General features: G+C 43.6%; 1 protein-coding gene and 1 pseudogene across 3 annotated transcripts in view; one reads left to right on the top strand and one right to left on the bottom strand.

The window, feature by feature from the left end:
- Positions 1–24,858, bottom strand: part of RASGRF2 (Ras protein specific guanine nucleotide releasing factor 2) — a 287,125-nt gene that overhangs the window by 187,306 nt on the left and 74,961 nt on the right. For all 3 annotated transcript variants that reach the window (XM_004455898.5, XM_004455899.4, XM_004455900.5), the window contains exons 2-3: positions 22,029–22,135; positions 2,204–2,351 (exon numbers count right to left, since the gene is read on the bottom strand). In XM_004455898.5, coding sequence (XP_004455955.2) covers positions 2,204–2,351; positions 22,029–22,135 — 255 coding nt within the window. The remainder of the gene's footprint in view (positions 1–2,203; positions 2,352–22,028; positions 22,136–24,858) is intronic.
- On the top strand, positions 17,479–20,013 carry LOC139439824 (U1 small nuclear ribonucleoprotein A pseudogene; annotated as a pseudogene).

Raw genomic sequence — 24,858 nt, 5'->3', positions numbered from 1 at the left:
AGTTCTGCCTGATAAAGGTGGCTCACGAGACCCTCAGGAAACACTGCTTCCTTCTACATTCTCTCTTCCTTTGGTCCTAAGGCAGGGGAAACATGAACTCCTCTCTGAATCTTGGTGTTACTAATCAAGGTGTTTATGGAAGTGGCTGAGGAAATCCAGACAGAAACTGGGGTTAGGAGATTGCTAGTCCCAAACTCAGTCCTGGCTGCCAGTGATAATCGAGCCAAGCCAGGTGCTCACTCACATGCCAACCATCCTTCCTGAAGGTGGCTCCGGTAATGCCGGTCGTGGCTAAATGCAGGGACGCTGGGCTCAAAGTTCTTATTCCCCATAAATTAGCCCCTGGCCCATAGACACACACAGTATAGCGGATTCACAGCATTCCTTGGGAAAATGGAAACTGTCAAGGGAACTTCAGAGCCTTGAGGTTGGCATAGACTAGGCAAAAGGATTCCTCAGAAAATGCAGAAAGGACTGAAAACTGGGATCTCTCAAGCTCCAGCTCAGTTCTGTGACCTATAGGGCAACTCAAAACCAGGTGGTCTCTCAACCACATTTAGCAACAAATTTTACTAAACTACCACTCAGTTGCAAGGTCTTAAAAACATAAGGACCTATACAGGTTTTCTAACAAGTAAGCACTTAAAAAGTTACGAGATCATTATTGCCCCCTCTGGCCTGTCTTTACATTTTTGTTCCCAACACCGGAAACACTCCTCCGCCATTTTCTGGCAGGGAAGTGGGGGGAAAAAGGAGTAGGAAATAAATTATGGTTCCTGTCAAGCGACCAAAGAAGATATACCTGCTACTGACAGTTTTTAGCTGGAATCTATATTCAGACTAAAATAGAACATAGTGAAGACAGATAACCACAAATAAATATTGTGCAACATTGCTTGGTGCTAAGTTTCTCTCATAGTGTAAATATCAACCTCTTTCACTTAGCAGACAAGCATCTGCTCTAGCTTATTGTAGCAAAGAAAGAACACAATAATTTTGTTTTAAATTACAGTGCCTGATATAGTCTTTTAAAATGCAGGTTTTTTAAGTTTTCTGTTGTTGTTTTTACTATATCACATTTCAGGGTCTAATCAAGAAGTTAACAACTCTAATGATATGGTGAACAAAGTCTGCAACTTATCAGGAGAAAGCACATCACAGCAGAATCAGCTTACACTTGTGTTCTGTACTCGAAGTGATGTACACAAGTGAGAGGAGGTGAAAACCCCTCAACAGGATTCGCAGAGACTGTCTTAGAAGAAGGTGTGAAGAAATGAAGAGGAAAACCTTGTCCAATGACAGTAAAAATGGCCAGAAAATTACCAAGGCTGAGACGCCTGAACTATTTCTGTCAACAAAGATACAATTAATGGTAGGAGTCATTCTGTCCTATTCTCTCTGACTCTAGGAAGACACTACCAATGCCTCCCTGGTCAGAGAGAAGGGAAAAAAAATCTCATTCCAAGCATTCCTCTTCAATCTCCAGTTATGCTCACTTCCCTTTGCTGAAGAGGACAGCAAAGAAAGCTACACACACATTCCCATATACTGCCGAAGGTGCCTGGGCAAGGAGGACCAGGCAACCACCACAGCCGTGGACAGCCTGACCACCCTTTCTCTCACTTGGCATCAACCACACTGTCTGGGGTTCAGGACCTGAGAAGTTCACCCTCTCAGAGGAGGGAAGGATGGAAGAGAGACAGGAATTTCAATTTCAGGAAATATATGCCCTAGCAAATGTCTTCTACTTTAACCCAAACGTGCTTTTCAAAATTCCAGATGGGAGAAGGCTAGAAATCTTAGATGATGAAAAGGTCAAGTCTATCTGAATTCATTTCTGGTTCTTCCTTACCTGTTATTTTGGAGTTTAACTGAAACTATGACAGACTCACAATTATTACTACAACAGTCCATCTGAAAACAGTTAAATATTATAGTCACTTCTTGAACATTTGATTGAATGAAGGATATCAGGAGTATGAATAATAAAAAATAATATATTAACCTGATATTTTCTGGAACTCATTTCCTTAATCCTAAATACATTAGGTTCATTTCTAGCTAATAGCCCAGATATGCTCATGTTGACTGTAGAGGAACTCAGTGTGGGACGGAAGCTTTGCCCTGAATAGGATTTAAGTAATCACGAGAAGATGACAATAAATGTGAAACATGGAGAAGGAAACTATAGACTGGGAAATACCTCTGATTTAAGCCTTTCGATTTCTGTATCTTGATCTTCAAGTTGATGTCGGAGTTGGTTAGCTGCAATTTTCTCTGTCTCTACGATCTGAACTAGATGGATGTACTTCTGCATTAACACTTCCCTCTCAATCAAAATGTCTGCATAACTTGAGAAAAATAAGTTAGTCATCAAGATATTGTTCTACTACAGTTCCACAAAGTTCCAATATACACAACATTTTAAAAAGCCATGAACAGTTTTTTTTGCTAGCTCTGTTTTATGTAAATATTGTCAGTTTATACTTGGCATCCTTCAGCTATACAGAATTTGAATCACTATCCTTTCACATATCTTTTAATGATGCCTACCACTCACAATTTTATCATATGACAAACATGCAAAGCAAATCTTAATAGTTTTAAGAAAGAAGATGGCCTATCTCCTTTAACAAAGAAATTGACATACTTTGAAATGATAGCATACAATTTGCTTCCAGGGATGCTATTTAAAATATCTCTCCTGGTAAGGTGCAGACATTATCCAATCAGAAGACACTGCCACCAAGCATCATGAATACAGTGACCAATTAGAATAGGTACTGGCTGTAAAGTCCCACTGTGTCTGCATTAAGGTACATCAGTGCGCAGCAGCTGATGATCAGCCCTGCTTGCACTCTTTAGGCTTGTAAGACTATTCTCTTTTCAAAACCAACAGAATTATAATTTCACTTTAGAGATAAATTCCGATTTTGTAGTGCCTAACTCCAAGAAATGAACCTTTGTTCATCTCTTTGGCCAAATGTAGCAAAAATAAAACTATCTTTAGATTTTTGCTGATTATACAACTTTGTGGCATCTGCAATCGCATTGCCTCCAGATCTTCTTGCAATATCCTCCGTTTATATGATCTTTCCCAAATGATATGATCATGGTAATAATTCATGACTTACTAGTTATTGAGAGTGTAGGATGTGTCAAATATTCATTTCATCCTCCCAGGAACCGCAGGAGGTAAGCTTTGTTATCGCCATTGTACAGAGAAAGAACTTGACCCTCCAAAGAACTTGACCCTCTTGGAGGCAAAGTGCAGACCTCGGGTCACACAGCTAGTAGCTGGCAGGGCTGAGATTCAGATCAAGGTCAGTCTGATCCCACGCTCTTAACCACAAGCAAAAATGTCTCCTTAATAAGAAACAGCACATGGGATATAAACAAGCATTTTGCAACAGAAATGCTTTGCGCTATCTTCCATCTACTTATCTCTTCTGTGGGACATGGCAGCTGTGTTATACCAAAGAACCTATCCTTAAGACCACATTAAACTGGCCTAAAAAGAGATAGTTAACCAAAGCTGAATAAATTATATTCTTTCTCCTTGGAATCTGGGATTGTGCCTCTGACCTATTTGCTCCAAATAAGATGATATGGTCTGGGAACTCAGGTTGCCACTGTGGCACAGCCACACTTGGCCACCCTTTGCCAAAGTCATCAAAGCCAGTCTGCAGAGAGAATAAGAAGAATTAGAAGGTTTTTGTGAAAGCAGAGGCAACAGAGACAGAGAGGCTGAGTGAGAAAGGCAATAACTACCTGGGCTCTGTCAGCTTTCCAGTTTCTGTTTCCAAACCCTTGTGAGGCCTGAATACAATTTTTACCCTTGGGTTTAATGAGATATTGCTATTTCTTTCTTCAAAACTTCCCCTTTTGACCAAAACTAGTTTGAAGTAGGCTTGTGGTACTTGGAATCAGAAGAGTCTTAAGACCATACTAAAAATCACAGTTTTAGTTCAGTTATCTCAACATCCTCAGCACTTACATCATGCGGGCTATTAGTGTTAGCAGAAAACACATACTGTCGGCGATATTTTAAGTCACTTGTTCTAAGAAACTTCCCTAAGAGAAGAAAGGCAGTGCAAGTAGGAGGAGAGGAAGGAGAAGGGGAAAAAGAGCAATTAACAGAAATATGCTACTGGGAAGCTTAAACGGAGGAAAATATCATAGAACATGAGAAAAGGAAATATTATAAAAATCCTACCTTTCCACATCACTTTTGTTAAAAAATATGCCACACATTAGAAATACGTGCGATTAGAGTTATATAACAAAAAGGTGTTTTATTTTTCCTTTAAAAAAAGAAAAGGCAAGTCCCATCCAGGGGTCAGGCTGAGTTCATGTAGAGTCATCATGATATCTGCCTACCTTTGCTTCTGAGGTCCCACTGAAACCATAATAGCATTATAAAGCAGGAAAACATGCCACCAACGGATGAGGCTTTTGAGAAATTCCACAAAGAGAAAAACCAAATAGAATCAGATTGGTGGGAAAATTGGAGAGGAGGCAACCACAGGCAGAGATGCCTTGCATAAGCATGGTTCTCACCAAGGGTGGTCCCAAGAAGCTCAGGCTCAGAATCAACTACTACAAAGAACAAGAGCAGGCAAGGGGGTGATTATCAGCTATTTCACTGAACGTGTGCCTTCAGATCAGCTGGAACGTAGGTCCGACCTTTCCTATCCCTCCAAAATAAATAAAGACACAGCTGGCAACCGCGCCGTTCCTCAGGCCACAGCCCAAGACCTGCTCGCTGTGGTCAGGGGGCCCATGTTGCTAAAGAAGGTTCTAACCAGGGACTTGGACCCTGAGAGAGAGGACCAGAGCTTAGGTTTACTGCAGACATCCACAGCAGACACAAGGGAGAACAAGACACTACTATTTTTTATTGCTGTGTAATTTACTGGATTAAAACAACACATCTAGATTATCCCACAGCTTCTATGGGTCAGGAGCTCAGGGTCTTACAAGGCTGTAATCAAGACGCATTCTCAGCTAGAGGCCTGAATGAGGGAGAGTTCTCTACCAAACTCATTCAGATTGTTGGGAAATTTTAATTTTCTTGTGGCTATAGAAGTCACAGTGGCTTGTGTCTCTGACCTCAGGGAGGCCCCAGGCCCTCTTTCAGGGCTTTTACCTGAAGTCAAGCCTACCCAGGAAAACAACCCTTTAGATGAATTCAAAATCAACTGATTTGGAGATAGCCAAAGAAGATATAACCCCAGGTAGTGATGCTTCTGAGGGCTATGGAGATACCCAAGTCCTATGGTCATGGCAGATGGCTCTGGAGTTCACTGCCTTGTCAGTGGGCCCTACTTTGGAATTTGTGCTCCTGAGTGTAATAGAGTTGGACTCAGATGTGACCTTTCTATGCATGCCTCTTCTGTCACTTTTACTGAACCTGTGGTTGGCACTGGGGTTGGTGTATGCTCAAGAAACTTGAATCGCTGGACTGTCCATGTGCCAGCTGGGCCCTGAGCCTCAGCAGAGTTGCAATACCTACCCTCCAGTTCATTGGACTTACCCAGATCAGCTAATAGGGAGGTGAGGATGGTCAACCACCACACCAGGGAACTGAGGGAGTCTACAACTGCAAGCAGGAGAATACCATCCATCAGTTACGTGGAATCTAAGACCCCTCTCGATTTAGAGGAGAAGTGGACATCGCCAACTCAGGTTCCTCAGGATGGAGAAATAAAATATGGATTAGAATGGACTTACTGGTATTCTACTATAGAATTATTGTGACTCTAGCAACGAAAGAAATTGTAACATTGATGTGGAGACAGTGGCCACAGGAGTTGCTGAGGGCAGGGAGAGGGAAGAAGAGGTGTGATACAGGGCCATTTTTGGAGTTGTCCTGAACGATATTGCAGGGACAGATGCAGGACATTATATATCCTGCGATAACCCACTGAATGGACTGGGGGAGAGTGTAAACTGCAATGTAAACTATAATCCATGCAGTGCAGCAGTGCTCCAAAATGTATTCACCAAATGCAATGAATGTGCATTTGTGGGAGGAGTGGGGGTGGGGGGAAGGGAGTGGGGTATATGGGAACCTCTTATATATATATATATATTTTTTTTTTATATTTATTTTTTATTTTTTTCTCTCCCCTTCCCCATCCCTCTAGTTGTGTGCTCTCTGTGTCCATTTGCTGTGCGTTAATCTGTGTCTGCCTGTATTCTTGTAAACAGCACAGGGAAATTGTGTCTCTTTGTTGCATCATCTTGCTGCGTCAACTCTCTGAGTATGTGGCACCACTCCTGCGCAGGCTGCACTTTTTTTTGCATGGGGCAGCTCTCCTTATGGGGCACACTCCTTGCGCACTGGGCTCCCCTATGCAGAGGGCACCCCTGGGTGGCACAGCACTCCTTGCATGCATGAGCACTGCATGTGGGCCAGCTCATCACATGGGCCACGAGGCCCTGGGTTTGAACCCTGGACCTCCCATGTGGTAGGCGGACACTCTATCCATTGAGCCAAATCCACTTCCCTCTTATATTTTTTAATGTAACATTTTCTGTGATCTATGTATCTTTAAAAAAAAAAAGACAAAAAAATTTATTGTAAAAAAAAAACTGATTTGGGTAGAGCAGGAATAGCTCAGTGACTGAGCTCCTTGTATGGACAAAGACCCGCATTCAATCCCAAGTACCTCCTAAAAAAAGAAAAGAAAAAATCAACTGATTTGGGATTATAATTACATCTGTAATATCTCTTTTCCTTTGCTTATAGCATAACCTAATCAAGAGTGTGACTATCCTACCACCTTTGTCTTATTCTAGTGGCTACCAGCAAGTCACAGGTTCCACTTCCCTAAAGCACAGGGAATTATACAAGGGCATGGCACAGTGGAGCTCACCATAGTGTACATCCACAACACACACTAAATCACACCACCTCAGAACAAGGTCTTCCCTGCTACCTGCCTGCCTAATGTGTGCCCACACAACTGAAAGAGAAGCTTGCGCATGTCACACAGACCCAGATCCAGTCCCAAAGCAATCCCATGCCAGCTACCTATAATAACCCACAGGGTCCTTCATTTAGAAATAAGGATCACCAGATACTTGAGAAAAACCAACCTCTTAAAAAAGAAAGGCCCCTGAGGTACACCCCATCTAAAGTGGCCCCCACAATCATTGCCTTTTGGCATTTGTGCCCTATGTGATTCCTTCTCCAGGGATGAGCTCTGGACCTAGTTGGTGGACCTCTAATGAATAGGATATGGCCAAAATGCTGGCTGTCACTTCCAACACTAGTTTACAAAGTGACTGGCCTCCATCCTGTTTGACTTCCCTTGCTGTCCTGTTGTCTGCTCTGAGGGAAGCCGGTTGCTATTGCTGTGAGCTGCCCTATGGAGAGGTCCATGTGGCAAAGACCTGAGAGAAGCCCCTGGCTGAGAGCCACCGAGGAACTAAGGCTCTCGCCCAACAACTAGTGAGGAAGTAAATCTGGCTAACAACCTCACTAGTAAGCTTGGCAGCAGATGCTCCTCCAGTTGAGACCTCAGATGAGTCTGCAGACCCAGCTGACAGCTTGCCTGCTGATGAGACTGTGGCGCAGAGGCACCTGGCTCCGGTGTGCCTGGAGTCCTGACCCTCAGAATCTGTGGGATAGTAAGTGCTTATCTCTTAAGCCAGGAAAGTGTAGTGCAGCAATCGACAGTCCCAAATGAACAAGCAGCTCCGACTGACAGTAGAGAAAATAAGAAATTTCAGGCAATCCAAATTTATTATCTTCAGAGAGACATGGGAGGATATTACAGCCGTAAAGCAAAAAGAGGCTGCTATGGAAAAGAAGCAATCAAATAACAAGAAGAGTTCTTGGAAATAAAAAATAATTACCAAAATTATACATGTCAGTGGATTTGATAACCAGTAAACCGGACATGGCTGAAAACCAGACTAGGTAATCTGAGGGAAAAAATAAAGAACACTGAACAAAATACAAAGAAATTGGAAATGTGAGAGAAAAATTGTGTGATATAGAACATAGATCCAAGAAGTCTAACATCTGTCATATATGAGATCTGCCTTTTGCGAATTCCAAAAGTAAAAAAATAGAGGCTGTGCTGGGGAGGAAAAAATAAAAAACACAAGAAACCTTGCCCGCACAGTTCAAAGAGAATGGATAATCCAAATGCTGGGCAGGATAAATGAAAAAAAAAACTCCATCCATGTCCTGACACACCCTATAGAAATATCAGAATTCTAGAGATAGAGAAAAACTATAAAAGCTTCTACAGAGAAACAACTGGTTATCTAAAGGAAATGAGAATCAAGCTTTTATCATACTTCTTATCATAACCCATCATAATAGAGAACTGAAGGGAAAATATTATGAACAAAATTCCTATACCCAGGCAACCATACCAGCCAAATATGATGACAAGTTTACCCCCACCCATATTTACCATAGGGGAACATTATGAGGATGTTTTCCAATGAAACAAAACAAAACAATGACATAAGATGACATGGAATGTAGGAATACAAGCCAGGTAAAATAAAAGAAGCTAGAAAGAAACTAAAAGTTGACACATGTGAGATTCTCCTTCAAGGAACAAATATTCAATTGCAAATGATTGCATTTCATTCTCTATGGGACCAAACACCAGCCTTGAGGCTATGGTATGTAATATCTATATATCCATGATATAAATGCCCCTTGTTATTACTATTTTTTTTTTCAGGTACCCGGGCCAGGGATTGAACCCAGGATCTCATATGTGGGAAGCCAGAGCTCAACCACTGAGCTAAACTGGCTCCCCCAAGTTTGGTTTTTTCATTTGTTTGTTGTTTTAGGAAGGGAGCAAGGATCAAACACGGGACCCAGTCCATGGGAGCAGGTGCTCAACCACTTGAGCTACATCGACTCTACTCCCTTATTATTTTTAACTTTCAGAATCAACCTATGGCAAGCACAGAAATCTAATTAATTTTTTTTTTAATTTATTTTTTATTTATTTCTCTCTCCTTTCCCCCCCCTCCCCCCGTTGTCTACTCTGTGTCCATTTGCTGCGTGTTCTTCTGTGACTGCTTCTACCCTTCTCAGCGGCACCGGGAATCTGTGTTTCTTTTTGTTGCGTCATCTTATTTTGTCAGCTCTCCGTGTGTGGGCAGCGCCATTCCTGGGCAGGCTGCACTTTCTTTTGTGCTGGGCGGCTCTCCTTACGGGCGCACTCCATGCGCGTGGGGCTCCCCTACACGGGGGACACCCCTGTGTGGCAAGGCACTCCTTGCGCGCATCAGCACTGTGCATGGGCCAGCTCCACACGGGTCAAGGAGGCCCGGGGTTTGAACCGCGGACCTCCCATGTGGTAGACGGATGCCCTATCCATTGGGCCAAGTCCGCTTCCCTAATTAAGTTTATGCAACAGAATGTAAATGTTTTCAAGTTTATACAGAGAGAATAAATAACAAAAGAAGTAATAAAACCTTACATTTAGAGGAGAGAAAAGAACAATGAAAACACATTAAATGCCTCAATGTCCTTATCTTTCACAGCAGAAAGTTAATACATACTGTTTAAAGTAGATAAATCAAAAGAAGATTATGTTCTTATAAGACATAAACTCAACCAATTGAAAAGCCAACAATATGTAAGTAACAAAAGCAGAGGGAGCAGAGGAGAGAGAAGGTAAGAGGTATCACAAGGGTGCTGAATTCTTTATCTTTATAGCAGGGAGTCAATAATACTGACTAAAATATAACAAGTCAAGAAATAGAGAAAAGAGCTTTGTGGAAGATAACATATGATGACGAATAAATGAGTGAAAAGGCTCCTACTTAATCAAACTACAAATTATATATCAATACTGGTCAAGATTTCTAGAAAACAATACTCAGCACTGGCAAAGGTATGGTGAAATGGGTACTCATGTGGTGTAGTGCTACTGGAAAGAGGCATTCTAAATGTAATATTACAACACAGATCAAGACAGGCTAAAGGCTGGCATCCTTTGTCTTAGTAATTTCACTTCCATAAATTTAACCCAAGGGGAAAATAATCAGAGGCTTGCACAAAGATATTCAAAGCAACAAGATGGGGAAGGGAATGTGGCTCAGGTGATAGGGCCTCTGCCTACCATATGGGAAGATCCAGGTTTGATCCCTGGGGACTCCTGGTGAAAAAGAAGAGAAAGCGTGCCTGCGCAGCATGCCAGAGCCTACGTGGTGAGCCGAGTGCCCACGCAGTGAGAAAGTGCCCCATGGTGAGCCAAGTGCCCGGGTGGTGTGCCCACGCAAATGCCTATGTGATGAGCCAAATGCCATGTGAATGCCCGCATGGTGAGCCAGTGCCCATGCAGCAAGCCAGTGCCCAGGCAGTGAGCTGGGTGCCTGCACAAGTGCCTGCATGGTGATCCAAGTGTTCACGTGAATGCCCGTAGGGTGAGCCAGTGCCCACACAGCGAGCCATTGCCTGTGTGGCGAGCCAAGTGCCCACGCAGCAAGCCAAGTGCCTGCACAAGTGAGTCACATGGCAAGATGATGGCACAACAAAAAGAGAGATGAAGGGGATAGTCAAGGTGAAGCTCAGCAGAGACCAGGAACTGGGGTGGTGCAATTGACAAGAAATCTCTCTCCACATCAGAGGTCCCCAGGATTGAATCCCAGTGAATCCTAGAGGAGAAAGACAAGAAGAGAAGACAAAAAGAGAAATAGAGAAGATCACACAGCAAATGGACAGAGACAGCAAAAACAGCAGACTTCTTGGATGATTTGTCTTTAGTCCGGTTTTTACCTCGGCTGTGAGAAGCTGGCGCTCAACCACTGAGCCACATCAGCTCCCTAGAGTTGGCTTTTTCATTTGTTTCTTTGTTGCTGTTGTTGTTTTTTTTTCTTTTAGGAGGCACCAGGAACCGAACCCAGAACCTCCCACTTCAGCCACATCTGCTCCCCATGCAGCCTGGTCTTAAAGAAAGTAAACAACCTGGAGTAGCAGCAATACTAAGACAGAGCACTTCCCACAGGACGCGTGAAACACATGATCAAAGCCTGAGAAATGAATTAGCAAGAGGCATGTAGGGTCATAACAAGACAGTGTTCCTCTGTGGGGGCACTGATTATCCTTCTCCTCTTAAAATGCTAGTTATTATTGTTAATGCTTGAAGAATTCTTCCCAAGTCAATGTAGATGCTTAATTCAGTTCAGCAAAAAACAATTAAGGGTGTTCGGAAAGAAAGACTAGATAGCCCAGAAATAAAAATTAGTGTGCGTGCATGTGTGTGCATATCCATGTACAATAATTGTAGCACTACAAATGAGAAGCAAAAAGAATTAGCCAAAAAATAACGTGGGACAATCAGAACAACACATGTATGCTGTTGCAGTATAAATGGAAAAACGTGGCTGGTCTTTGTCCTCAGTTCCTGGGGAAGCAGCCTCTGAATTTCCTGTGATACCAGTGCCTTTTGTGCTTCAGGGCAGGGTGCAGGACCATAACTAAAAGTTCATATGCAAATGGAATGACAGGGCGTGGCCAACCACACCTGGAGTCCTAGGGAAGGAAGAGGGTGGCCCACAGACCAGCCACGTGATTCAGGGTGGGGCTGAGCCTCCTCACTATAGGCCACCTCCCGGACCTCAGGTAGGGGAGGGAGGCTGCCGATTGAGTTCAACCACTTGGACACTGATTCCATCAACCAGGCCGACGTAATGAGACCCAATACAAACTCGGGACACTTAAATATCCTGTGAGCTTCCATGATTGAGAAAATGCACTGCTGCTCTGTGGGGAGGGTGACATGTTCTGATGCCACAAGGAGATCGCTGGAAAGCTTGTGTTTGAGACCTTCCCAGAACTCACCTTACAGTCTCTTGGCTTCTTCTTAGTTGTATCCTTTTACTATAATAAAAGTATAACTGGAAGTATTGCACTTCCAGGGAGTTCTGTGAGTCGTTCTTACAAATTATCAAACAGGAGGGAGTCATGGGAACCTGTGACTATGAAGCCAGTTGGTCAGAAGGACAGGCAGCCTGGGCCCCCAAATATGTGACTGATGCCTGAAGGGCAATCTTGTAGAAGGCTGCCCCTTTCCTAGGTTTCTGGCCTAACTCTGGGTAAAGTCAGAATTGATTTGGCTTGAGCTACTTGGCAGTCTTTGCAGTTGCATAAAGGTTTTCTGGTACCCTTTAGAGCTGCTAACAAAGAAATGAGGCAAATGTAAAAAAATAAAATAAAAATCTCTGGATATCTAGAAAATGTACAGGTAATTATGCATCTAATCTGAGGAAGTGGACAGTCTAAACAAAAAGGCATGAAGAGAAGTATTGGTGAGGATGTGGAAAAATTTGGAACCCTCTTAGACTGCTAGTGGGAAGGTAAAATGGTACAGCTACTGTGGAAAACATTTTGACAGTTCCTCAAAAAGTTATATATAGAATGACCATATGACCCTGCAATTTCACTCCCAGGTATATATATGCCCAAGAGAACTGAAAACATTTGTTCAAACAAAAACTTGTGCACAAATGTTCACAGAAGCACTATTCATAATAGTCACAGTGTGGAAACAACCCAAATGTCCACCAACTTATGAATGCTTAAACAAAATGGAGAATATCCATACAACAGAATATTATTCAGCCATAAAAAGGAATGAAGTTCTAATACATGCTACAATATGGATGAGCCTCAAAAACATTATGCTAAGCAAAAGACAAAAGGCTGGTATGATTCCACTGATATGAATTGTCCAGAGTGGGCAAATCCAGACACAGAACGTAGACTGGTGGTTCCCAAGGCTGGGGAGATGGGGAAATTGGAAGTGACTGCTAACGGGTAGGAGATTTCTTTATAGGGTGATGAAAAATTCTGGAATTAGATAGTGACGGTGGTTGTACAACCTGTGAATATACTAAACACCAGTATATTGTACACTTTAAAAGGATGAATTTTATGGTATGTAAATTATATCTCAATTTTTAAAATAAAGTTTTTTAAAGTAATGAAACAACCTTTATCACAAAGTAATGTATTTTGGCAGCATTATAATTAAAAAGCTCTTTATGTAAAAAAAAATTCCATAGGTATAATCACAAGACACATGAAAAAAATGGAAGTGGTAAAGGCAGGGCAATTTCACAATAAGAATTAGAGATAAATAGAGAGTACCTTTGTCATGCAAAGAGATCATAAACAAACGGATAGGAAAAATACTAATAGAAAGAATGGGCAAAGGACATGAGATGAGAATTCATAAAAGAAATCTAGACAAATATTAACGATATCAAAGAAATGGTCAGTCTCACCAATCACCAAGGGAATGCTCAGTACACCGAACTACCATTTTTCATCCATCAATATAATAAAGATTTTTTAAAAAACGCCCCCCACTTTTCATGTCCCAGGGGAGGGAGTACAAATTGGAACACACATTTCTGAAAAACAATATGGAACTGTGCCAGGGGCAAGGGACAAGCCAGGGGAGTATACAATTTGCTTTCAATTCAGGCTGACCGAGAGAGACAGAGATTGAAACAAATCAATGCAATGCTCTCGGGAGCTTTCAGAGAACTACGTGGACACAGTAGGGGCTCAAAGAAAGGAAAGGTCAGTCCTTCCTGAAGGGGGAGGAAGAGGATCAGGGACGCTGGTGCAGGAGACAGAAAGCTGAGACCTAAAAGCTGGGTGGGCGGCAGTTCTGCCCGGAAGCGGCGTCCCAGCACAGGAGAATTCCCGCGTGCGGCTGCTGGAGCCCAGCAACCACGAGAGGGGCTGGCCCAAGGCGTTCAAAGGGTCAGGCAGGAGGGGCCTTGGGCCGCCTCCTAGGACTCAGGACAGAGCCGGAGGCTTGGTAGGGAAGTAATAAATACCAGTTCAATGAATGGTTTTTTTCCCTTAAAAGCAACATGGAAGACCATTATCCTACTCTTTTTACCCTTGCCTATGTTTAAAATTTTCTATAATGAAAAGAAAATTGGCACTGAAGGAAGGGCAGAGGAGCAGTGAGAGAGGATGAGGAAAAGTTTCAAAGGAGTAGTTGGAGAATCAGGAATGAGTGGGGTTGTGAAAGGAACAGTACAGAGAATTTCAGGAGAGGGCTTTGATCTATATATGCTGATGCTAAATAAAAAAAAAGCAAGCTCAAAATCAGTGAAAACGGAAGGACCAGAATAATATGAATAGCAATTAAAAATGAGCATATAAAACCATCCTCCCCCTCCCTCCCCCCTCCCTTCTCCTCCTCCTCCTCTTTTCCTTCTTTTATTTCTCTCTTTCTCTCTTTCCCCACATATGCAAATATAAAGGAAATCTGAAAGGAGTCACACCAAGCTATTACCAGTAAATACCTCCCCGGAAGTAAGTGGGCTTGGGGAAAGGCAGGGAGGAGGAGATGGGAGTGAGAACTGTAACAACTTTTTACTCTACATACTTTTGCAAATATTCAATTTTTACTTTTCGAAGGAACCTTGCATTTATTTATTCCCATTTATTTATTCCCTGTAACATTCAAAAGTAAGTATTAAATATAAACTAACACCTCAAGTTCCATAAGGAAAGAAAAGCTTCCACCGGCCTTGGACAGTCGTTGACCCAGGAGACAACAGCTGCAGTGGAGTTAGGTCAGAGGCCCCGAGGAGGGCTGCAGAGAGAGCAGCAGGAGCTCGGCACTGGGAGGAGCCCAGCCACTTCTTCCAGAAGCCTGGCTGTGCATGCAGGAGAGAGGATGGTAACGGAAAAGGATCTAGGTTCAAGGGAGAGTTTTTGTAGGTTTTTTTGTTTGTTTTATGTTTGTTTGTTTGTCCGAGGGCAGGAAAGATTAAGGAGATTCAAAGAAAATAGGGGGAAAAAATTCAAGGGGGGAAGAGGGTAATAAATAACAGATTGGAAATATAGGAGACAAATGGAATAACTAATAGAGTAAGAAAAGCAGAGGAAGAGGCTCAAGGCAGGGATTTACCTTGAACTAGAAGTGATCCTGCTCCTGGAGGGGAGAGGTCAGTGTGCTCTCCTGCAGGCCTGAAGGCAGGTAGCCTCCTCGGTGAATGAAGAGGGGAGGTGGTACCACAGAGTAAGCAGGGTGCTTCAGGAGGGAAATAAGCCATTGAATTAAAAGCACTGCGAGGAAGAGGAAAGACAGCTGGCAGGTAGACGTAATAAATAAGGGCTGGCTATAAGACAATTCCAGCATATCTTTTCCCCATAGAAAGCAAGTTCTAACCATCAAATCAAGTGCACTCTTTCATCGTTTCGCAAACATCTACTTTTCTCTCACAGTGCATTCTGCCATCTAAGGAAAGAAAATTTTGAATTCTCTTTCATCATGGTGAATCTGGGGGCAAAGCCCTGCCAGAGATTCTTATGAAGAAAGCAATATCTCCAATGAACAAAATCCATGTGTCCAGCTTTAAATTAGTGGTAGTCTTACTGTTACAAGAAGAATACAAAATATGGCTTGGGGGTTGCTTTAGGCTATAACATGACTGTCCATTTCTGATTTTCTAGTCCTGTGGTTCTGCTGTAACCCTGTAACACGAGGCATCTTCGTTTTTCTTTGTAATCACTATTTTCTGGTTCCTGAATGATTTCTCCATGCACATTCTATAAAGGGCTGCTTATATGGAGATGATATGATATACACAGCAACCTTTAGGGCTGCAAAGATTTTATACTATGTACCTTGCTCTAAATTAACCTCTATCTAAGGAAAAAGAATGAGGTGATAAGCATTACATGTTTGTACAGTTACCAAACATGCGTATGAGAGAGAGAAAGAAGGAACTGGGTGCCTCAGACACATGTAATCAAAAGGATTATAGATTAAAAAAAGAAACCCAAGAGGCTGGATTAGAGTTTTCTTTAATGGAAAAGAGAACAAGGCTTAATTGAAAGACTTAACTGGAAGATTCGGCCTCTGCTCATCAAGTTTAGGGACTGACAGGGTAAAGGTCAAGCCCTTGCCACACGAAATGACAAGTGTGCTTCATGGAATGCAAACACATGGAATGGAAACACATGTCCAATTAATTTAGCTTAGAGGAAAGCCTAAGATTCACCAGCAGTAAGGCATACACTGGAGAGAGGAAAGAGAATCGGTACGGGGTTATGTACAGCACTGCAGCTGAGAAAGTTGGAAAGCAGAAAGAAAAAAAAAATAGCGGGACAGCCTCAAGCACAGAAAGAGTGCCAGATATTTAGAAAGAGAACAAAGCAGTGCACGTATGATGGTGCACCATTAGGCACGATTGTCTCAACCTCTCCAGCTTCAAAAAACACCACCCTCTCTCACCCAAAGTTCGGAAGAAGCCCAGCTCTCCCGTCAGGGCACACGTGACTTTGCTGGTAGCCCCAGGATACTCATTCTCCCACACCTCACCTGCAAAGGGCCCAGAGCACCACCGCCTCTCCCAGCTCCTTGCTGCCCCTTTCTGTCAATCCGACTCTCCCAGCTCCCTGCAGAAGCTCTTCCTCTCCAGCGCTCATCACCGTTGGCTCCCACAAACCTGCTCTCAGGCATCATCTTCTCTCCCGGGGAATGACGCCATTCAAACCTGGGACCTGAGGGGCACGTTCGATGCCCCCTGTTCTAATACCCACATCCAGGTGATCACAAAGTCCCTGAAGTCTACCTCCTACTCCCTTTCCAGCTGTCGTAGTCGGGGTCCCGTGGGTCTTGCAATGAGGCCAGGGTGGGAAGAGCCTTAGAAAGCATCTACCACGGCTCTTCTGCTAAGCCATTCCTGTCTTCTAACGGTCAGGGCTTCACTTGACCAGAGTTCCAGCAGGTGATAAGTGGAGAGAAATTGCTGTGGCCATTGTCTTTGCCTAAGCATTCCAGCCAAGGAGCCCCAAGGATACACCATTAACCTGGTCAGTGATTCTGACTGTCTAACGTCTACAACTAAAGCACCCACGGCAGACAGACACGACCTAGAGAACAGAGACGAAATTCTGGCTATTGGCAAAGTTCCAATCATTTTTAGAATAAGCATAGAGGTAACTGCTCACAAAAGCGAGACCGAGTCTATCATATCAGAAAATGTGTTTGGCTTCCCATAAACTCATGCCAATCACACATGATGGCATGCTATCTTAAATGTGCCAGTGTTTCAGAAATGTAATATTAGCCCCAACAGGCAAAAACATAAAATGAACTTCTAGACCAGGTTAAAGCTTCAAATGAATTTGAAGAAATTCCAGAAAAAGTTTTTTTTCTGGGCAATATCTGAAGGAAAAACATGTACCCGGACAGCCTAGAACACGACCCAGAGAGCCTCTGAAGGCAATTGGGGGCCCTGAGGTAGAGACGCCAGCAACAGGAACAGGACTGTCATGACACACGAGGACAGTGCAGCCAGGGGGCCCCGAAACCCGTGACCAAGGGACTGTGGTTCTGAGCAGTCCCGGGTAGTACCTCTGGGAGGATCTGCAGCTCATGAAAGACCTAGTCTCATGCTAAAATAGTCACCTGCTAACTAAAGCTCAAACCTCTAAAGTAAAGAGGGATCAATATGACCTTTATTGAGCAGTTAAAACTTTTCTATGAAAATGGCAGCAGTGCCAAAATGAAACTATCAGACTGTCCTCGAAGGGCGAAATATTTCGTCAACCATTTGATTGTTCTATTAGCGCAGGGCCAAGTAAAAATGCCTGACACATTCCTCCCTCTGAATAAGTTTCATTAACTTTCTGGCTTTGCTCGTGCATGCATGTACAAAGTCAGGGTGAATAATTTTACTGGTAAGCTGCCCACAGCTTCAAGGTTATAACAAAAAGTTATTTAATGAAACGAAGTGATTTAAAACCCAAAAATTAAGAAACCTCCCAGTGCAAACCAAACTCAGGTTTTATGGGTTGAAAATGGTGTCCCCCAAAAGATATGCTCAAGCCCTGACCCCCGGTGCCATGAATGTGACCCTTATTGAAAACAGGGTCTTTGAAGACGTGATTAGTTAAGATGGGTCAAGCTGGATTAGGGTGAGCCCTGACCCAGCATGACTGTCGTCCTCACAAGGAGAGGGAAATTTGGGCACAGAGACAGCCCCAGGGGAGAAGGCCACATGATGACAGAGGCAGAGACGGAAGAGCTGCAGCCACTACCAGAAGCCAGGAAGAGGCCAGGGAGGATGCTCCCCAACAGGTTCAGAGGGAGCGTGGCCCTGCTGACACCGTGACTTTAGACTTCTAGTCTTCAGAACTGAGATGTGGTAGTTTAAGGCTTTGATGGATCCCAGGAAAATCATGTCCTTAGAGCTAATCCATTCCTGTGGGTGTGAACCTAGATGAACCTAATACAGGTCGTACCTTTTGATTAGGTTACTTCATTCAGTAGGGCAGGACCCAGGGTGGGTCCTAATCCTCTTATGGATTCCTTTGTAAATGGGATGAATACAGAGGAGGACACAGAGAGAAACCCACAGAAGCAAAAGAAAACTAAGAAGCCAGAAGCTGTGGGCAATAGAGCCCAGAGGAGAAGGCAGACACCGCAGATGCCACCATGTACTTTGTCACGTGACAGAGGAGTCCAGGATTGCCAGCAGCCAGCCTTCAGGGAGCAGAGCATAGCTGCGGTGCCTTGATTTGTTCACTTTTGTCTGACTCCGAACTGCAAGCTTAAAAGCCAATAAACCCTCATTGTAAAAGCCAACTCATTTCTGCTCTATTGCTTTCAGCAGCTTTAGCAAACTAAAACATGAAATGATAAACTTTTGCTGACTTAAGCCACCTAGTTTGTGATACTTTGTTATAGTGCCCCAAGGAAACTAAGACGTCAGGCATATCGTAGTAAGATCAAAAAGAGGTCATGAAAAAAGAACCCGGTCCTAGGCCTCAAGTCAAAGGAAAAACAAATCTAACGGACTAAGATCAAGGAAAAAAACACCTCTTATTAACCAAGATTTCAAATCCAAAAGAGAAGAGGCCTTATCATTTGATCATCTAAACTAGTTGTTTCTAAAGTCTGCCTTTCCTGACAAGATCACCAGTGCCCTGGTCTTGATCAGATCTCAGTCAACACCAAACAGTTGCCAAACCACTTCCACATATATAACAAAGTGTTGTCATAGTATGGAAAGAAGATCTCTTACATGAAATGTAACCATCTTTGAAGCAATTCAGTTTTGTTGAGTTCACCAAGACACTTGCTTGGCAACTACAAAGGCCTTTTAGACTATTGATGTTACTTGCTCTTCTGGAATCAAAAAGATGGGCAAACAGGTGGCCAGGTCTCAAGAGCTCAGTAGGTGCCACGTGAGGGTGCGCAGCCCTGTTGCCCTACCTTGACACCTCACTCCCTGGCAGTTCCCGACCCTGGCCCCAACCACGCTGTTATTTATACCAACAACCTCCACAAGATCAGAAAAGATGAGCTGCAGAAGTCCCCACATGCCATCTTCTCCCAATTTGGCAGGTTGCTGGATATCCTGGTATCCTGGAGCCTGAAGATAAGGGGCCAGGCCTTTGTCATCTTCAAGGAGGTCAGCAGTGCCAACAACACCCGGAACTACTTGTAGGGTTTCCTTTCCCCTTCTACAATAGGCCCACATGATTCCAGTGTGCCAAGACTGACTCAGATATTACTGCCAGGATGAAGGGCACTTTCATGGAGTGAGACCACAGTTGGGAGAAGTGGGGGCCCAAGAGCAAGGAGACCCCAGCTGCAAGAAGGCAGAGCAGAGAGAGGCAGCTGCCCCATGGTGGGAGCCATCCAGAGGTCTGTCCAGGGCATGGCGCCGAAGATTCGGGCACCCCATCATGCGCCAAGTGCCAGGCCAGCCCCCCCACATGCCTGCCCCTCACATGATCCACTACAAAGACATGGCCAGGATACTGCCTTGGTGGGTTTTGCCCTGAGGTACAGGCAGGGGCAGCTGCAACACCCTGCAGGACTTCAAGGTAACCCAGAATAATGCCGCGAAGCTCTCCTTTGCCGAGAAGTAGCACCTTTCCCCCGTGCCTGCCCCTGCCCCCATTCTGGGGCCACCCCTCCCCCTTGGCTCAGCCCTCTAAAAATAAGACCCTTGGTGGGGATCTTCCCCAAGCCATGAGTGATTGAGTGGTCTCTACACAGCACTGCACCCAGAGTCTGCCCCCATATAGCACACCTGGCGGTGTTCAGCCAAAATCAAAGTGGTTTTTTTGAGGTTTGGTTTTTCACATACACACCCACAAAGATGGGCAAATACACAGGTTTTAAATTACTGACTTCATTTTAATTCTCATATAGAAAGGAACAGAAATGGCCACAAAGATTGTGTCTGGAAAGGATCCAAGGGTCCTACTTTGCCAACTTGATCCTTCTTTTACCTTCCTTCTACAGAAAGTCGTTCTGCATTAGTCCTAGGACTGGACTAAAGCCTCCAGACAGAGAGCACTGGGAGCCGAGATGACAGAGCAGCGTGCCTGGATCACTATCAGCATGCTGCCCCTGTAGCCCATCTGTGTCAGAGAAATATTTAGGAGGGGAGAAAAGAAAAGGAACAGAAATAATTCACAAAGAGTATCCGTTCTCCACCCTGATCTCACATCAGTTCATTTTTATCTTTGAATTGAGGAAGAGAAAAAAAGCAGCAGAAGAGAGAGACAGAACAGATTAAAAGAGAAGAGAACACGAAGAAGTACAATATAGAACACCGTGTAAAAGTCAGGAGGGCTTGAGTTTGAAGTGCAGATCTGAGGCTAACAACCAAGCTGGATCTTGGTCAACCTGTAGAATCATCGTGAGCCTTGGTGTTCTCACCTAAAAAGTGGGTTGTGTAACCAAACAAGATAAGTACGTAAAGCAATTAGCATGCTGCCTACCACAGAGGCCACCAACACAAAAAAAGTAGGTAGAGAGGAGGAGAGGCATTCAGACAAAAATCCCAAAAGTTCAAAGGGCAGCCAGAACTCTCTCAGAACAAAAGCCTCATTGGTTTTGTAAGCAATCTGAAAATATTTCCTGATCATCTACTACATAATCAGGAAACGAACATGCCCTTATCCTCCTCCTTATTCTCATGGCTCATGCAATCTAGCTTAGGAAAGAGAAGTAACACACATGAAACATGTTTATAAAAGTCTAAATTGTGCTAACGTGTTAAGTATTCCTCAGGCAGTACAGCATGCATGCCCTGTGGTAATTTTGAGAGGGAGCTAGTGAGGGCTGACTGGCAGGGGAAAGTTTCAGAGACCAGGTGGTGGAGAGGCAAATGGGCACGTGGGGGGAGGAAGGGCATGTCAGGTAAAGAAAATAAGCGTGCCACCCTTGAGCACTGAGCTATCACCAAGACGAGAGAGCAAGGAGTTGTGAAGTGATGAAAGCCTGGATTAGGGAGGGGACAGGCACAAAGCAGTGAGCATGGCAGCCATCTGAAGCCAAAATTGGCTGAACAGACGACCCGAATATGGGAAATGAAAGAGAGGGTCTGCCAGCAACCCTTTAGATTTCTCGTTCCCTTTTAGGCCATGTGCATGGCTCTCCACCTTCCTGGTATTAATTAGAAAAACGTGAAATCACCCTCTTACATCTCCCTCATGTGGAGTTTTCGCTGTTACCTTTCTTGAGAACTAGATCGTGCAGGGTTTGACTCTTGATTCACAATGCAGGTTTGTGAATGTGGACCCGGCTGAGTCCAAATATCAGCTCTGCTGCTTACTAGCTGTGTGACTTCAGGCAAGCAAACTAACCTCTCTGGGGCTCAGTGTCCTTACTATAAAGGGGTTAATTTTAACACCCCTTTAACAGATTGTTGAGAGGATGAGTTAATACTTTTAATAAACCCTTAATTGAGAAGCACTTAAAACAGTGTCTGGCATATTGGAAAAAATCCATGAAAGTGACATTATTATTATTATTATTACTACTACTACTACTATTACTCCTCCTCCTCCTCCTATTACCTTTAACTTTTAGCTGGACTATAGCCACAGGAAGCTCAAAGAGTCATCTCCTCTATGACTAAGGAGAGGTATCAAGGGGGAACCACCTTAGAATTTCAAGTTCTTCCAAACTACTACAACAGCAACAATCCCAAGGCAAGAGTCGGACAACCCAGCACCACACACAGGACAAAGCCGGTACCTGGCTTGGTGAATGGCCTCCATCCACTCTTTCCCATCCTGCTCTTCCTCACAGCGCAGCTCCAGGGGTTTTTGACCTTCATGGCCAAAAAGAACAGTAAAGTAATACTGGAAAGAAAAACAGACAGAAAAGTTTAGTTTTATTTCTCAAGTGTACCGGATTAACAACAGTCTTTACCTACAAGGGGTACATGTTTACAAAATGCACCAGCATTACGTAAAGTATATTTCAAAATGTCGTATCACTCCCAGTCCACTTGGCAATGACTTTACATCTAGAAGATGTAATAGGCTGCATCCTAACACTCCCTCAGTAAGAGTCAACCTACAACCCCTCTGTAATATGTTTTTTTACACAAGTACCAAAAAGAACATTGCAGGACTCTGGCTATAAAGATAAGTTGAAATTGGCATGATACTTTTCAAAAGCTTTCCTTTTGAAATAAATGATAAATCTACTGGTACCTACAAGTCTATGCTACTGCACTGGCTAATACTCTGCTCTCCATTCTGGGAAGCAATAAGCCCATAATTACAGAACCCAAGTGCTGCCATTTGCCTATCCTGCAACCTTAGCAGACATCACCAATTGATTAGGTCACTCTTTTCCATAACGATGAAAAACAGATCAGAGATTGCCAGGGATCAGGGCTGAGGGTGTGTGACTACACAGAATGGCAGGAGGGAGGTTTGGAGTGATGGGACTGTTTGCATTCTGAGTGTGGTTACACAAATTCATACATGCAATAAATCCATAGAACTGTGTGCAAAGAGGGCCAACTTTTATGCTATGTTAATCTAAAAGGTAAAAATTTTTAAAAAGTGGTTTCCCTAGGTTCTCATAAGGGTTCTAGAACAGAGATAGTCACATAACCAAGATTTCCAGACTCCCGGACTCACACTGGTCTACCAAATGACTCTGTTTCAAAAAAGAAAGACATGAAAGGAGGTACTTTACAACAATAATCTGAGTCCTCAGACAGAAGGAAACCAGAATTCTTTAAAAAAAATCATCTTGAAATAATTTCTGTTAAAATGAAGAGCATCCTCATGTAATAATGCACAGAAATACACTTGTATACTTTGTTCAGGGTCTACTTTGAATTAGGCAAAGCTACAAATGTCTGAGCTAAAGATGCGGGAAACGGACTTTGGCCCAGTGGTTAGGGCGTCCGTCTACCACATGGGAGGTCCGTGGTTCAAGCCCCGGGCCTCCTTGACCCGTGTGGAGCTGGCCCATGCGCAGTGCTGATGCGCGCAAGGAGTGCCCTGCCACACAGGGGTGTCCCCCGCGTAGGGGAGCCCCACGCGCAAGGAGTGCACCCATAAGGAGAGCCGCCCAGCGCGAAGGAGGGAGCAGCCTGCCGAGGAATGGCGCCGCCCACACTTCCCGTGCCGCTGACGACAACAGAAGCGGACAAAGAAACAAGACACAGCAAAAAGACACAAAAACAGACAACCGGGGGAGGGGAGGGGAATTAAATAAATAAAAAATAAATCTTTAAAAAAAAAAAGATGCGTTACTCTTCAACAATACTAACAAATAACAACGAACGTAGTAGATCACCACACTTTAGTATAACCTCAAAAATTTTTAAGCTATAGGTGAACAGATGGTATTTTGAGGATCTGCTCCAGCCTATAAGATTTTAAATTGCTTGGAACAAGTTGTTAGATCTGGAACAACTAATAGTATTTCCAGAGAAGAATATTCTTCTCTGTCTCATTTAATTTCCCAGTCCCTTGGTATAAGTACTCTCCAATTTCCTGACCACTCTGAGCCTATCTAGGGCAAAGTGGTGGTCCAGAGTGGATGGGGAACCTCAAACTAGGCCAAGCATGCATGGCCAAGGCAGGTGTAAAAAAGAGAGACGAAAAGAAGGAATTCCTGGGAAGCAGATGTGGCTCAAGTGATTGAGCTCCCACCTACCACACGGGAGGTCCCGGGTTCAGTTCCCCATGCCTCCTGAAGAAGACAAGCAAGACAGCAAGCTGGCATGACAGACAGACATGGTGAGCTAATGCAACAAGATGATGCAACAAGGAGACACAAACAGGAAACACAATGAGAGGACAACAAAACAGGGAGTAGAGGTGGCTCAAGCAATTTAACATCTCCTTCCCACATGGGAGGTCCCAGATTCATTTCCCGGTGTCTCCTAAAGAGAAGATGAGCAGACACAGAGGGCACATAATGATTGAGCACAGAGAACAGACAGTGAGCACAAAACAACAAGGGGGGAGATAAAAAAATAAATCTTTAAAAAAAAAAGAAGAAACACCTAGGCAATAGAAACAAACAAAAAGGAAAGGCAAAAGCACAGCAGTGTTAAAAGAAACAAAACAAAATAGAATTCCAGGGGCTAAGACGGTTAAAATGGAGTCAGGAGGCATTCTGGAGGTTACTCTTAGGCACACCTTAGCCAGATATCACAAACTACCAAAGTATGCAAAGCCTCAAGCAACAATACTCCTCAAAATCCCATGGACATCCAGATCATAAAAAAAAAAACCACACACACACAAGATAAAGAACTCAGTTGACCATCTAACCTGAAGGACAATTAGAGTACCCAAATATCCACCAACTACAAACAGCTTATGTAATTTTCTTCTTTTCCGTTAAAAACCATTGCCTGGAAATGCAAAGAAAGGACACGATTTGTGTTGCTACCTAATTCTGTGCTCCCTGAATTGCAATTCTAAGATCCACATAAAGGTCTTTGTTGCCTTGCAGCTTAGTTGTTATTTCTTGGTTGACAGCAGAAAGCATGGGAACAGGGCTAACATACCACGACCCTAGCAGCTAAGAGATAAGAATTCTAACATCC

Source organism: Dasypus novemcinctus, chromosome 2, assembly GCF_030445035.2.
Source record: "Dasypus novemcinctus isolate mDasNov1 chromosome 2, mDasNov1.1.hap2, whole genome shotgun sequence".
NCBI lineage: Eukaryota > Metazoa > Chordata > Mammalia > Cingulata > Dasypodidae > Dasypus > Dasypus novemcinctus.
Note: the sequence above shows the minus strand (reverse complement) of the source record. Positions and strands in the feature narration are given on the sequence as shown.